This window comes from Pungitius pungitius, chromosome 16, assembly GCF_949316345.1.
Source record: "Pungitius pungitius chromosome 16, fPunPun2.1, whole genome shotgun sequence".
Lineage (NCBI taxonomy): Eukaryota > Metazoa > Chordata > Actinopteri > Perciformes > Gasterosteidae > Pungitius > Pungitius pungitius.
In genome coordinates, this window is record NC_084915.1 from 12,672,827 (window position 1) to 12,682,791 (window position 9,965).

At 42.4% G+C, this 9,965-nt stretch overlaps 3 protein-coding genes across 5 annotated transcripts; 1 reads left to right on the forward strand and 2 right to left on the reverse strand.

The window, feature by feature from the left end:
• Positions 1-31: 31 nt before the first annotated feature.
• bicdl2 (BICD family like cargo adaptor 2) lies at positions 32-5,523 on the reverse strand. Of its 3 annotated transcripts, none has more exons than XM_037468170.2 (10): positions 5,387-5,523; positions 4,247-4,733; positions 3,141-3,356; positions 2,762-2,878; positions 2,174-2,320; positions 1,883-2,029; positions 1,631-1,705; positions 1,191-1,273; positions 989-1,103; positions 34-886 (listed from the first exon to the last, which is right to left on the reverse strand). In XM_037468170.2, exons 2-10 carry the CDS (start codon positions 4,490-4,492, stop codon positions 713-715), a joined length of 1,320 nt encoding a protein of 439 aa, XP_037324067.1. In that variant the 5' UTR covers positions 4,493-4,733; positions 5,387-5,523; the 3' UTR covers positions 34-712. The 3 variants fall into 3 exon arrangements, with proteins under 3 accessions (XP_037324069.1, XP_037324067.1, XP_037324068.1); XM_037468171.2 differs by having other exon boundaries at positions 4,247-4,730; positions 5,387-5,515; XM_037468172.2 differs by lacking the exon at positions 1,883-2,029 and having other exon boundaries at positions 32-886.
• A 306-nt stretch (positions 5,524-5,829) lies between these two features.
• Positions 5,830-7,296, forward strand: mia (MIA SH3 domain containing). Its single transcript, XM_037468507.2, has 4 exons — positions 5,830-6,146; positions 6,323-6,456; positions 6,610-6,720; positions 6,842-7,296. Exons 1-4 carry the CDS (start codon positions 6,029-6,031, stop codon positions 6,863-6,865), a joined length of 387 nt encoding a protein of 128 aa, XP_037324404.1. The 5' UTR covers positions 5,830-6,028; the 3' UTR covers positions 6,866-7,296.
• Positions 7,297-7,362: 66 nt separating this feature from the next.
• LOC119215941 (alpha-crystallin B chain-like) lies at positions 7,363-9,392 on the reverse strand. The gene is made up of 3 exons (XM_037468506.2): positions 9,016-9,392; positions 8,711-8,833; positions 7,363-8,619 (listed from the first exon to the last, which is right to left on the reverse strand). Exons 1-3 carry the CDS (start codon positions 9,337-9,339, stop codon positions 8,428-8,430), a joined length of 639 nt encoding a protein of 212 aa, XP_037324403.2. The 5' UTR covers positions 9,340-9,392; the 3' UTR covers positions 7,363-8,427.
• Positions 9,393-9,965: the final 573 nt, after the last annotated feature.

Sequence of the window (9,965 nt, forward strand, 5' to 3'; positions counted from 1 at the left end):
GTAAGTTTTCTTCTTCTGTATTAATATGAAATACATTGCAGCACTGTAGATGAATCAACATTTGGTCAAATGTTTATCTATATACAAAATGAAGGATGTCACTTATAGTGACTAAATTACTACCTAACTCTTTGCCCTTAGAAAGGTGGTTTGTAGCCTGCTGGCATTATTATAGATTAGCGTAAAAGACAGCTTGATGTTTTCCTCTGCATTTATTTAGAATATATAGAAACAAATTCTTAAAGTATACATACTTTACATACATATTTGCATTTGACCCCTGGATGGTTTGTGCATTTCTGCTCCGAGCTCCTTTTTCCCTCTCCCCTCTACACGTTTATAAAGTAGAAGTTAGTTTTTGGACATCTGTTCATATCGAACGCTCTGCCTCTTAGTTTTTGTGTTCTGTTTAAACTCCCACTCAGAGAGACCAAGAAAATAAATAAAAGCAGCTTTAAGATGCTGTGCTATCAAATTACAAATCAATCATTTGAGATGAACTGGTTTTACACAATTTTAATATAAAATTCTGAAACACCAGATATACTATATATACAGTTATACACATGTATTCAAATAAGAGGTCTGTAAACATTTGACTTGGTAACGATAATTACATGTTATAGTGTACATTATCTTGCTGCAGTATCTGGCAGTGGGAATGATAAAAGCCGATACTCTGTCCCTTTAAACTGCTGCCCCCTTTTCTCTGTCATTTCTCTTTGAAAAAGGAGAAGAATCCTTTCCCTCCTTCTCCCTTCAATCTCAAAGACTTGCTTCTTTGAAGCCCTACTGGTTTTTCTGTCTGTCTTTCTCTTTGACTTTCCCTCTGCCTCTCCTCCTCCCTTTGCTGCACCTGTTCGTTGATCAACAGACGCATGTCCTCCTGCGACGGGGTAATAGAAAAACAATATTCCACTGGTAAACATAACTATGTGTAACGTGTTGTCAGAGACATCGTGTGGAAATGATCATTCTTGGTGCTCACCTGCCAGACCTCCAGCTCCTGCGACAGCGCCACTTTTTGTTTGATGGTGTTGAGAAGCTGCTGAGTGAGTGTTTCTTTCTCCTGGCGCACAGTGGCCAAGTCACTCTCTAAGGAACTGCACATTGACGCTATGATTAGCCAAATATGGGTCGCTGTGGGCCGGAAAATAGGACGGAAGGATGTTGTTGTTATATAACATTACCTGTAGCTTGGCTTATCAGGGCTGCTGTGAAATGGATGCATTTCTTGCCTCAAAGACGCAAGTTCTTCTCCTTGAGATTGCAGCTGCAACATGTGAAATTTAAACATTCAAACATATTGTAATGATCATAATAACAATATTTTTCATTTTCAAACTAGAGAGATATCTATCATCTACAGCTGTATGCCATTTAAAGGAGACATTTTATGCTCGTTTTCAATTGACATGTTTGTATTTTTGAGGTACACTAGACAACGCTTACAAAAAAACATTACTTTTCCTCATTATTTTTCCAGTTAAGCACCTTTCTTTTTAAGCCTTTGAAAGTCCCCTGAAAAAGGGAAAACCAGCAGCAACTCCATTTCCTTGTCTCTTGTCAATCCCCCAGCAAAACTGTGCTTGTGAAAAGTGTTTGTGTGGTTGTGTGTAGTTCGACAGACCTCCTCTTTGAGCGCTTGAATCTCTTCATTTCTCGCTTGCAGGACGGTGGAGTGAGCGAGAAGAGCCTCTTTTACCTGGTTAGAAACAAAGAGATGTACACAACAGATGAGAAATCTTTGGCATCAGAACCGTATGACTTGGTGTTTGTGCATAAGATCCACTTTTTAGTACCAAGAGTATTTTGGGGACCGGTTGGTCTCAGTCTCAAATGAAACAAACATAGGGCGTTGTGTGTGTTTGTGTGCGTGTACCTGAGATTGCTGAATTTCACTATGCAGGGACAAAGGTTGCGTTTGCGTACTGTCCAGAATGTTCTCTTCTCCCAGGTTCAGAGCTTTTCGCTGCAGAGAGCGATTCACCGTTCGCAACTCAAACAACAATCCCTGTTCCTGCTCTATCTAAAGGTACAGACACACACAAGCACACACGAATACACATTCATTCAAACTAGTTGTACTTCTCTCAGCGATGAACGAACTCTCTTTTTGCAGCGCGTGATTCTCTCTCACGCCAACAGTTCATCTTTAACAGCAGTCCTTTACCTCGGCTTCTTTCTCCCTCAGTTTCGTTTGGAGCTCTGACAGCCGCTCTCTCAGCCCCTCTCTCTCCACGCGGAGCCTGTCGCTGTCCTCCTGTGAGGTCTTTAGTTGTGCCTCCATGTACGACAGGCGCTCCAGCAACACTCTGTTCTGTACGGAGGGAAAAGAGAAAGGACTGAATAAGTGGTGCAATGTTAGAGGCAACAATATTTTCTTGCTTTGGGATATTGTCACTCGGGCCCACACGTGTGTTGAAGCTTTATTATTAGCAACACAGATGGAGACTTGGGACACAAGTCAGACTCAAACCGACGTCAAACAGAGATGTTTGATTTGACTATTTAGAGACTTGATCTTAATCTTGTTCTTGTGTAAACAAAACATGGATTTGACATTCAAATTTACAGATGCCATATGATTTAATAGCCAGCGTTCAGACAGGACTTAGCCTTTACATCGGGGACATGAGCCTTGCTTTAAGAGCAGTGGGAACTTCTCTTTTTACATTCACATTGTAGTATAAACTCAAACTATTTGGCCATGATTGAAATACTTTAGAACTGACAAAACATTAGGAAGTGACTGGCATACCTCTGCTTGAATGTTCTCCAGTTGTGTAATGTTGATACTTTTGCTGAAAGAGGATTCATCTTGTTCTTCTCTGAGGGAACGAAGCTCAGTCCTCAAGGAGTGTTCCAGTGACACAGCCTAAGTGGGCAGGAAGGTTGAGAAATGCCGTTGTTTAACGAGTGACGATGATGCGACTCCACAAACCTGCTCCTCTGCATTTTTCATGTCTGCATGGCTGCGATGTTGCGCCACACACATGCAGACAATTCTCACACACATGCATACACCTTTATTGTATTTATTCTGACAGCATGACGATACTTGTGAGGTTTCCCCTGGTTGCATGGCAGCTCATTAAGGCAGGGTTCGGCCTGTTTTTTCACTAGTGGTGTAAACCAACCTCTGCAAGCTGCTCCACCAAGCGCTGGTTATGATTGGCTAATTGAGTCAGCTGTGCGCTGTCATCTTTCCGCCGGTCCCGCCCTTGGCTGTGATGTCTCTCCAGCTCATTCCTCAAGGCTGTTAAATCTCCAGCCAGTTCTGCCTCTCTCTGCCCAGACACCAGTTCATTCATCTCCAAGCGTCTGTCCAGAACATGCTTCTCCTGCTGTAAAGCCTAAGACAATAGATGCAAAATTAACTGGCTTCCAAGAGACATGGAAATATCACATGTTGAAATACTCAAATAACATGTATTCTTGTTACTTTGAATGTGAAGGGAAGCTTTAGGAGAAGATAAGATTGGATTCAGTGATGCTGGTTGTAGAAGAGCAGGATAGGCCTTTATGACCTCTTGTCACGCACATAGAATGCAAAGCAAAGGTGTTATTAGCCAGCAACAATGGCCCTGTTATATATAAGTGTCTGTTCCGGTTCAGGACACTGAACACTGCCAATTAGCTAATTAGAATCCAACATTATCTATTTTTGACATTTGCCTACTGTGAAATGTGTCAGTGGAAAATGCCTGTTCATTTTTTACACCAAACCAGGGACAGATCCATTCATGAATGAATGTATGCAACTTACAGGAAAAATACTATTACTAAAAAACTATTGCTAAATGCATTTTTCCAGTAATTTTCCTTTTTTCTGTGCCATTCTTTCTTTATTCTTTCCTGTAACTATGTGATAGGCAGAGATAAAAGTGAGGAAGTGTAAGAAGTTGGCATCAGTTGTAAATCTGTTTTTTTTTTTACTATGTTTTTGTGATGTACCCATTCTCTTCATTATTTTTTTCTTTTTCTGTTTGTTATCGCTTGTGGGATATGCTTTTTCTAGTTATTGTTTTTCTATTTGTTTCTTTTAAAATATATATTGATAGATCCTATGAGAACTTTAATTCATATCAATTAAGGTGGAATAAATTGAGCCTTGATCAGATTAGTCCGATTCAAATCCGATGTGTTTATTCATGGTAAATTTGAGTGCTGACTATATGACTTCGAAGTTTTAGAAAGTCTGTTAAGTCCCAAGCTAGACCGTTTACAGTGGCCTCATCCTTACCTCCAGCTCCCTCTCTCTCTGCTGCAGAGAGGCTGCCAGCTCCTCATTCTTCTCCAGTAAAGCCTGTCCCAGCTCTGCAGCTAGTATCAGATCCGTCTCGATCCCCCCTCCGCTGTCACTGCTGCCGGGGGAGGATGTCGATGAGGGGAGATTAAAGGAGAGCGAGACTGAGGAGGATGAGGAGAGAGGGAAGAAGGAGTCCTCCAGGCCGGGGGTCGAGAGACTGTCTTTCCTTGGGGTGAACATTGTTGACAGCTGGACGGCTTGTGGGAGTCACAAAAAAAGCATCATCCCAGGTCAAGAGCTTGATCACACAGGTGGCAGGTGGACCACCAGAAACCTTCTTTCCTGTTCCTTGATTATCTGGTCCAGAGCAGGTTGATTTCACTTTTGTAATCCAGGTATGTCTCTGCCCAACGGGGACTTCACTGTGGTGCCTATTGTCTTAACGCTGGTATCGTTTAAATCCTTTTCTTCTCTCCTTCTTCTGTGTGCAAGAAAGTCCATCAATAGCACGAACAGCAACAATCAACAGATTATATTTACTGTAATTGTGAAATTCAGGACATATAGGATGACTTGTGTGCGTGTAAGATTATTTGTTTTCTTGTAACATAATCACAGATTGCCTTTAAGGTCTTTTGTCTGACAGGTACTTTTGTTACTCTGACCGAAATACCAGCTACACTGTTATCTTTGTTCTGCTCCCCTCCCTAAACTCCAACGGTAATGTGCTCCAATAGATCCTAAAAAATACAGTCTTGAATGTTCTTCGAACTGTCTCTAAAATAATGAGTCTTAACATTGTGTTTTTTCCCTCAAAATAAGGCTTTTAAAAAGCTGCTACCACATATTGTTATTTCCAGTCACTGCAGGATCATGTCTACAGAGATACTGTTTGCTTTAGTCTTTACGGGCACAGGTCTAGCTCGTCTCAGTCTGACAATTCTCTCTCTAATGCTGACGTCACCATCTGCCATCTCACCTGTTAAAACCTCTCACAACCATTCAACTGTGTCCTTACAAAACAGAGAATCCATTCAATTAATTAAGTCCTTCCTGACAACACATTTTTACATTATGAGAACTAACAGAATCTTTATTGGAAGCTCAAAGAAAGAAAAATGAAGTCTGTCTTACCTGATAGCTCCCAGCCAACTCACACAATACAGGTATAGTCTTCCTGTTTGGGTTGTTTGTGCGTGTGTGTTTGTGTAAGAGTGTGTGTTTGGGGAGTGTTTGCGCAAGAGAGGCTCAGCTGGTTTCCCTGGCAGTAGGAACATACAGTATGTAAATACGGCCAGTTGCTCCACCTCTCATGAAGTAAGAGAGGTGAAGAGAGCGCGTGGGAGGACTGGTGCTCCCGCGGTGAAATGTTTTCGACAACTAGTGGTCGAACAAGGTATGAAAACACGGATTAACTCTGAGGAATGTGTTGTTACTCAATTTTATCCTCCTCCCGGTCGGGGATGACACAGGGTGAGATATGGGAAGAGGGGGGACGTTTAGGACACAAGCAGGGGTCTGTCTACCCCGGCCCTCCTCCTCCTCCTCCTCCTCCTCATCCCCCTTCGTGTTTACCTGCTCAAAGAGTTTCAAAGGAGCTCTGTGTGCCTTCATGTGCGAGGCAAGGGGGTAGGGAGAGTATAAAAAGGGACTGCCATCACTTTGACCATCCTCTCTAAAGACGGCAACCAGAACAGAGAGACATAGAAGCTCACAAGGACTTCGCCAGGCGTAAAACTAGGCCATCGGAATCATTAGGTGCGCTCACAGGCAAACATGCCCCCCAAACTGTGGCTTGTTCTTTCACTGTGGCTCGCGCTGCCAATCTCTGAAGCCGGAAGGCAGATGCCCAAACTCTCTGACAAGAAACTCTGCGCTGACTCCGACTGCAGCCGTAAGTAGCAATACCTCGTCTTGGTAGCAACGCTGTGACCTCTTTACACGACTGTTGATGCTCAAAATAACAGCGACCATGCAGAAATGCTCAGTCTGCAAAGGGATATGACACTTATAATAGAGTGCAACAGTCCTGAATGTGATGCCTCAGTCTCTGTATATAATCGTGCACAGATCCCATCTTGATAGCACGTGCGCTGCAGGACTACTACCCCGGAGACTGCAGGTTCATCTCGATCAGACAGGGGCAGCTCGTCTATGTCTATGGAATGCTGAGGGACAGAGGAAACCTCTTCTGGGCCGGCATTGTAAGTGAAAACAATGCTTTTGCTTTGACACGGCTCTGAAGCAAAGCGCTTTGTTGGACGTTATGAAGACCTCTTTCATCCATGTGCAGCAATCACATTGACCACTCAAAAGGGATTCTGTCCACAACTTAATTCCATATCATCGGCTTTCAGGTACAAGACTCCTATTACGGGCAGCAGGAGGCTCGCATTGGACACTTTCCCAGCAGCATAGTGGAGGAGACGCATCTTCTCATGCCAGCCAGCACCGAAGTCAAGACTACTGTAGGTGAACACACACACCAAACACAATCAACAATTAACAACAATTAACGGATTAACGTGTCAGCAATATGAAATATGAAAATGTAAAATAATTCTACTTCTTTTATTCTCTCATTTCCAGCGGTGGGACTTCTACTGTAACTGATGTTCCCTTCCACATTAAAGAGGACAACATTGTGGTCAACTACAAGACAAGATAACCTGCTTTGAGTAACATATGATCTCACAGACATAGATGATAATAGGTAGGTTTGCTAAAATATAATCTGCAGTGGAGGCAGACACGTGGTCCAAGTCCTTCGGTGGCTTTTCGCTTATGATTCTAAGTTGCTGTCAGTAGTCACAAGGTTCCAAATCAATGGCTGAAGTCGTCATTTGATTTTTGTTTGGCTATTTTCTGTAGTACTTTAATGCACTGTTTGTATTTGTTTGGTATTAAAAGTATTTTTCAATGCGTAAAAGTTAAATTCTGTGTTATTTAAACACAAATACACAAGAATGAATACATTTTAAGTATACACAACTTCTTCTTTCGCATGATGATTTTGCACCACAATGAATACAAATGAATTAAAAACATGGCTACCATGAAGCAGAACTCTTTAATTATATTACAGATGATGTCTTTGGAAGGGTAAAATGCAATAATATACAGTATATGTGGGTTTTGTGGGAAGTTCTTATGAAAAAAAGAAACACTTCAGATATAAAAAGAACACTAAGCAGCCCGATGATTGAGTTTCAACATTTATTTTTTGTTGTCTGTGTTAATATGCCAGAGAGGTTTTTGTCAATACGAGGGAATGACAGGGCATACACTTGGACATCTACAATCGCATATGCACTCACTCTAACAAGCCCAATGAAGAAAGCTGTCTGTTTCCAAACATTAGTTCCTTCCTCGCACAATTATTTTCCTTCGACTCATTCGCCCTGTGTCTTTACACACACGTGGTCCAAGTCCTTCGGTGGCTTTCTTTTAGTAAACATCAGACTAAAAATCACTGCATGTGCCTCCAGAGAACTTCCTCCTCCGCACACGTACAGAAACCAACACTGAAAGAATAAACAAAGCACAGTTGACATCTTACTCTTTACCACTCAAACAGTACTTCATAATGTAAATTCAATGAAGTGGGACAATTTTAGTCTGTTGTAATCTTCAGTGGACCCTTTCGAAACTACTTTAAATCAACATTTTAGCAGTTTGCTTTCAATGAACAAATGCTACCAATTGTATCACTGAACTGGAGAACAGGTACATCATATAATCAAATAACATTTGGAAATGTCTGATGAAGGAAAGGAAATACCTTTCGAAAATATTATCACAGTTTTATTTACATAACATTTTTTCAGGCAGATAGGCATGGTTAAAAGAGGGATTCTGCCTTGTGATTGGGAAATTAACTACTATAATTCCATTATTCTGTGCCTCCACTGTAAAACAAACACAATATGTCAAATAGACTGTTACATAAGAACAACATATTAGTCTTTGGGTTTAAAGCATTGCTGTCTTTAAGAGATATTCAAATAAAACTGAGTTAGGAATTAGATACAAATTTATTAGAAGGCACTTGCACTCACAGACCACTAGACCTGCAATCCTATTTCTGCTAAACTGCCAACAAAGCTGTAACAGGTCAGTTAAAAACAGGAAGAACTTGGGGTTAATAGTAAAGCAGTGGAGTGTTAGACTCTGCTTTACATCTTCTGTTTCGGTATTCCGTCCTCACAGGAAACAGGAATAGTGCGCTCTGCGCCGGGAGAGGAGCGAGGTGCAGTGATGGTAAGGATACCATCAAGTGACAGACTGGATGTGACATCAGCACATGACACGCCAGCCGGAAGCCTGTACTTCCTCAGAAACTCTCTTGACATGAAGCCGTGGTCGTCCTGGAAACAGAATTAGAGTCAGCATATGGGTGACTTGACGACAAACGAATGTCCTTTGTCTATTTCTGGACATCTCTATAGTGCCTCTGACCTGTCTGCCCTCCTGTTTGCCGTGTATTGTGATGAACTCGTCACTGACATTGACAGACAACTCCTCGGGTGAGAAATGCTTCACATCCAGAAGAATTACATAGCGATCCTTTTCAATGCGCACCTATTCAGACAACACAACCATTAGTAAAGATGAATGCTGCATGCCTGCAGCCTGGGGTCAACTGTGCACGAAAACACGTTGTTATTGTCATCTCGGTGCAGGACTCATACACATGCAAAATGATACAGAGACGACGAAGAGGATATTATTCGGCTATCTTTGGGACTTGATTTGAGACTAACCTCACTGTGTCCATTGTCGGGCCAGTTGAACCAGCGCTGGGATGAAGGGCGGAACCAAGGGAAGGACCAGGGGAAGGGCCAGATTGGTGGCCAATCAGTGAGAGGTTCTGCCAAGGAGATGTCAGAGAGTCGATGTGGGAAGGCCCGTCGGTACCACGGATACTGGATGGGGATATCCATTATGGGGTTGAAGAAGAGATGTAAAAGCAATGGGTATGAAGGCGGACTCTTGACTTTTTCTGAGATGGGTGCTGCTGTGCTCTCGGCCACAGTATTTATAGTCCTCCCATCCCAGCCAGTCTCTGTCCCCATGCACACTTGCATAGTGACTCTGCCAACAGGCTAATCTTTCTAGAACAATGATGTCAACTGTTTATTCTCCATTGTTTAATCTCTCACTGTGACTGGTTATCTCTCTCTCTCTCTCTCTCTCTCTCTGACTCTGTGTCTCTCTCTTCTCCCAGTCATGGGGTGACGCTGGCTCAGAGTACTGCTGATGCCTCCATACTCATTACCCAGGAAATGCCCCAGTCTGGATCTGTGTGTGTGGTTGCGTGTGTGCTAGTGTGTGTTTGTTTGAGGAATAGCTGCCAGAACATTAGCCTGCAGTGCTCTGACTGCCAGCAGCTTTAGGGTTGTGTGCAGAATGGATGTGAGGTTGAATGGGAATTGATGAGTTTGTATGGCACTGCATTAGATGACACTATAAGCGTGTATCATTTCGCTATGAGCTCAGATGTAAAATATGAACCCGTCTCCTTTCCGAGTCCAAGTTGTGCCAACCAAAATTCTTTCAGTCTCTGCTTCATCCTCCCAGTTTTTCTGTCTCCAACCGAACTAACCCTGTTTAATCAGTTATCTGCAAGCTCCGAGGTCCTACAGATTTTTTGTTTTTTGTGTAACTAATGTTTTGTAACCGGGTGTTGTTGATCCCTGATTTTTCTACTAAA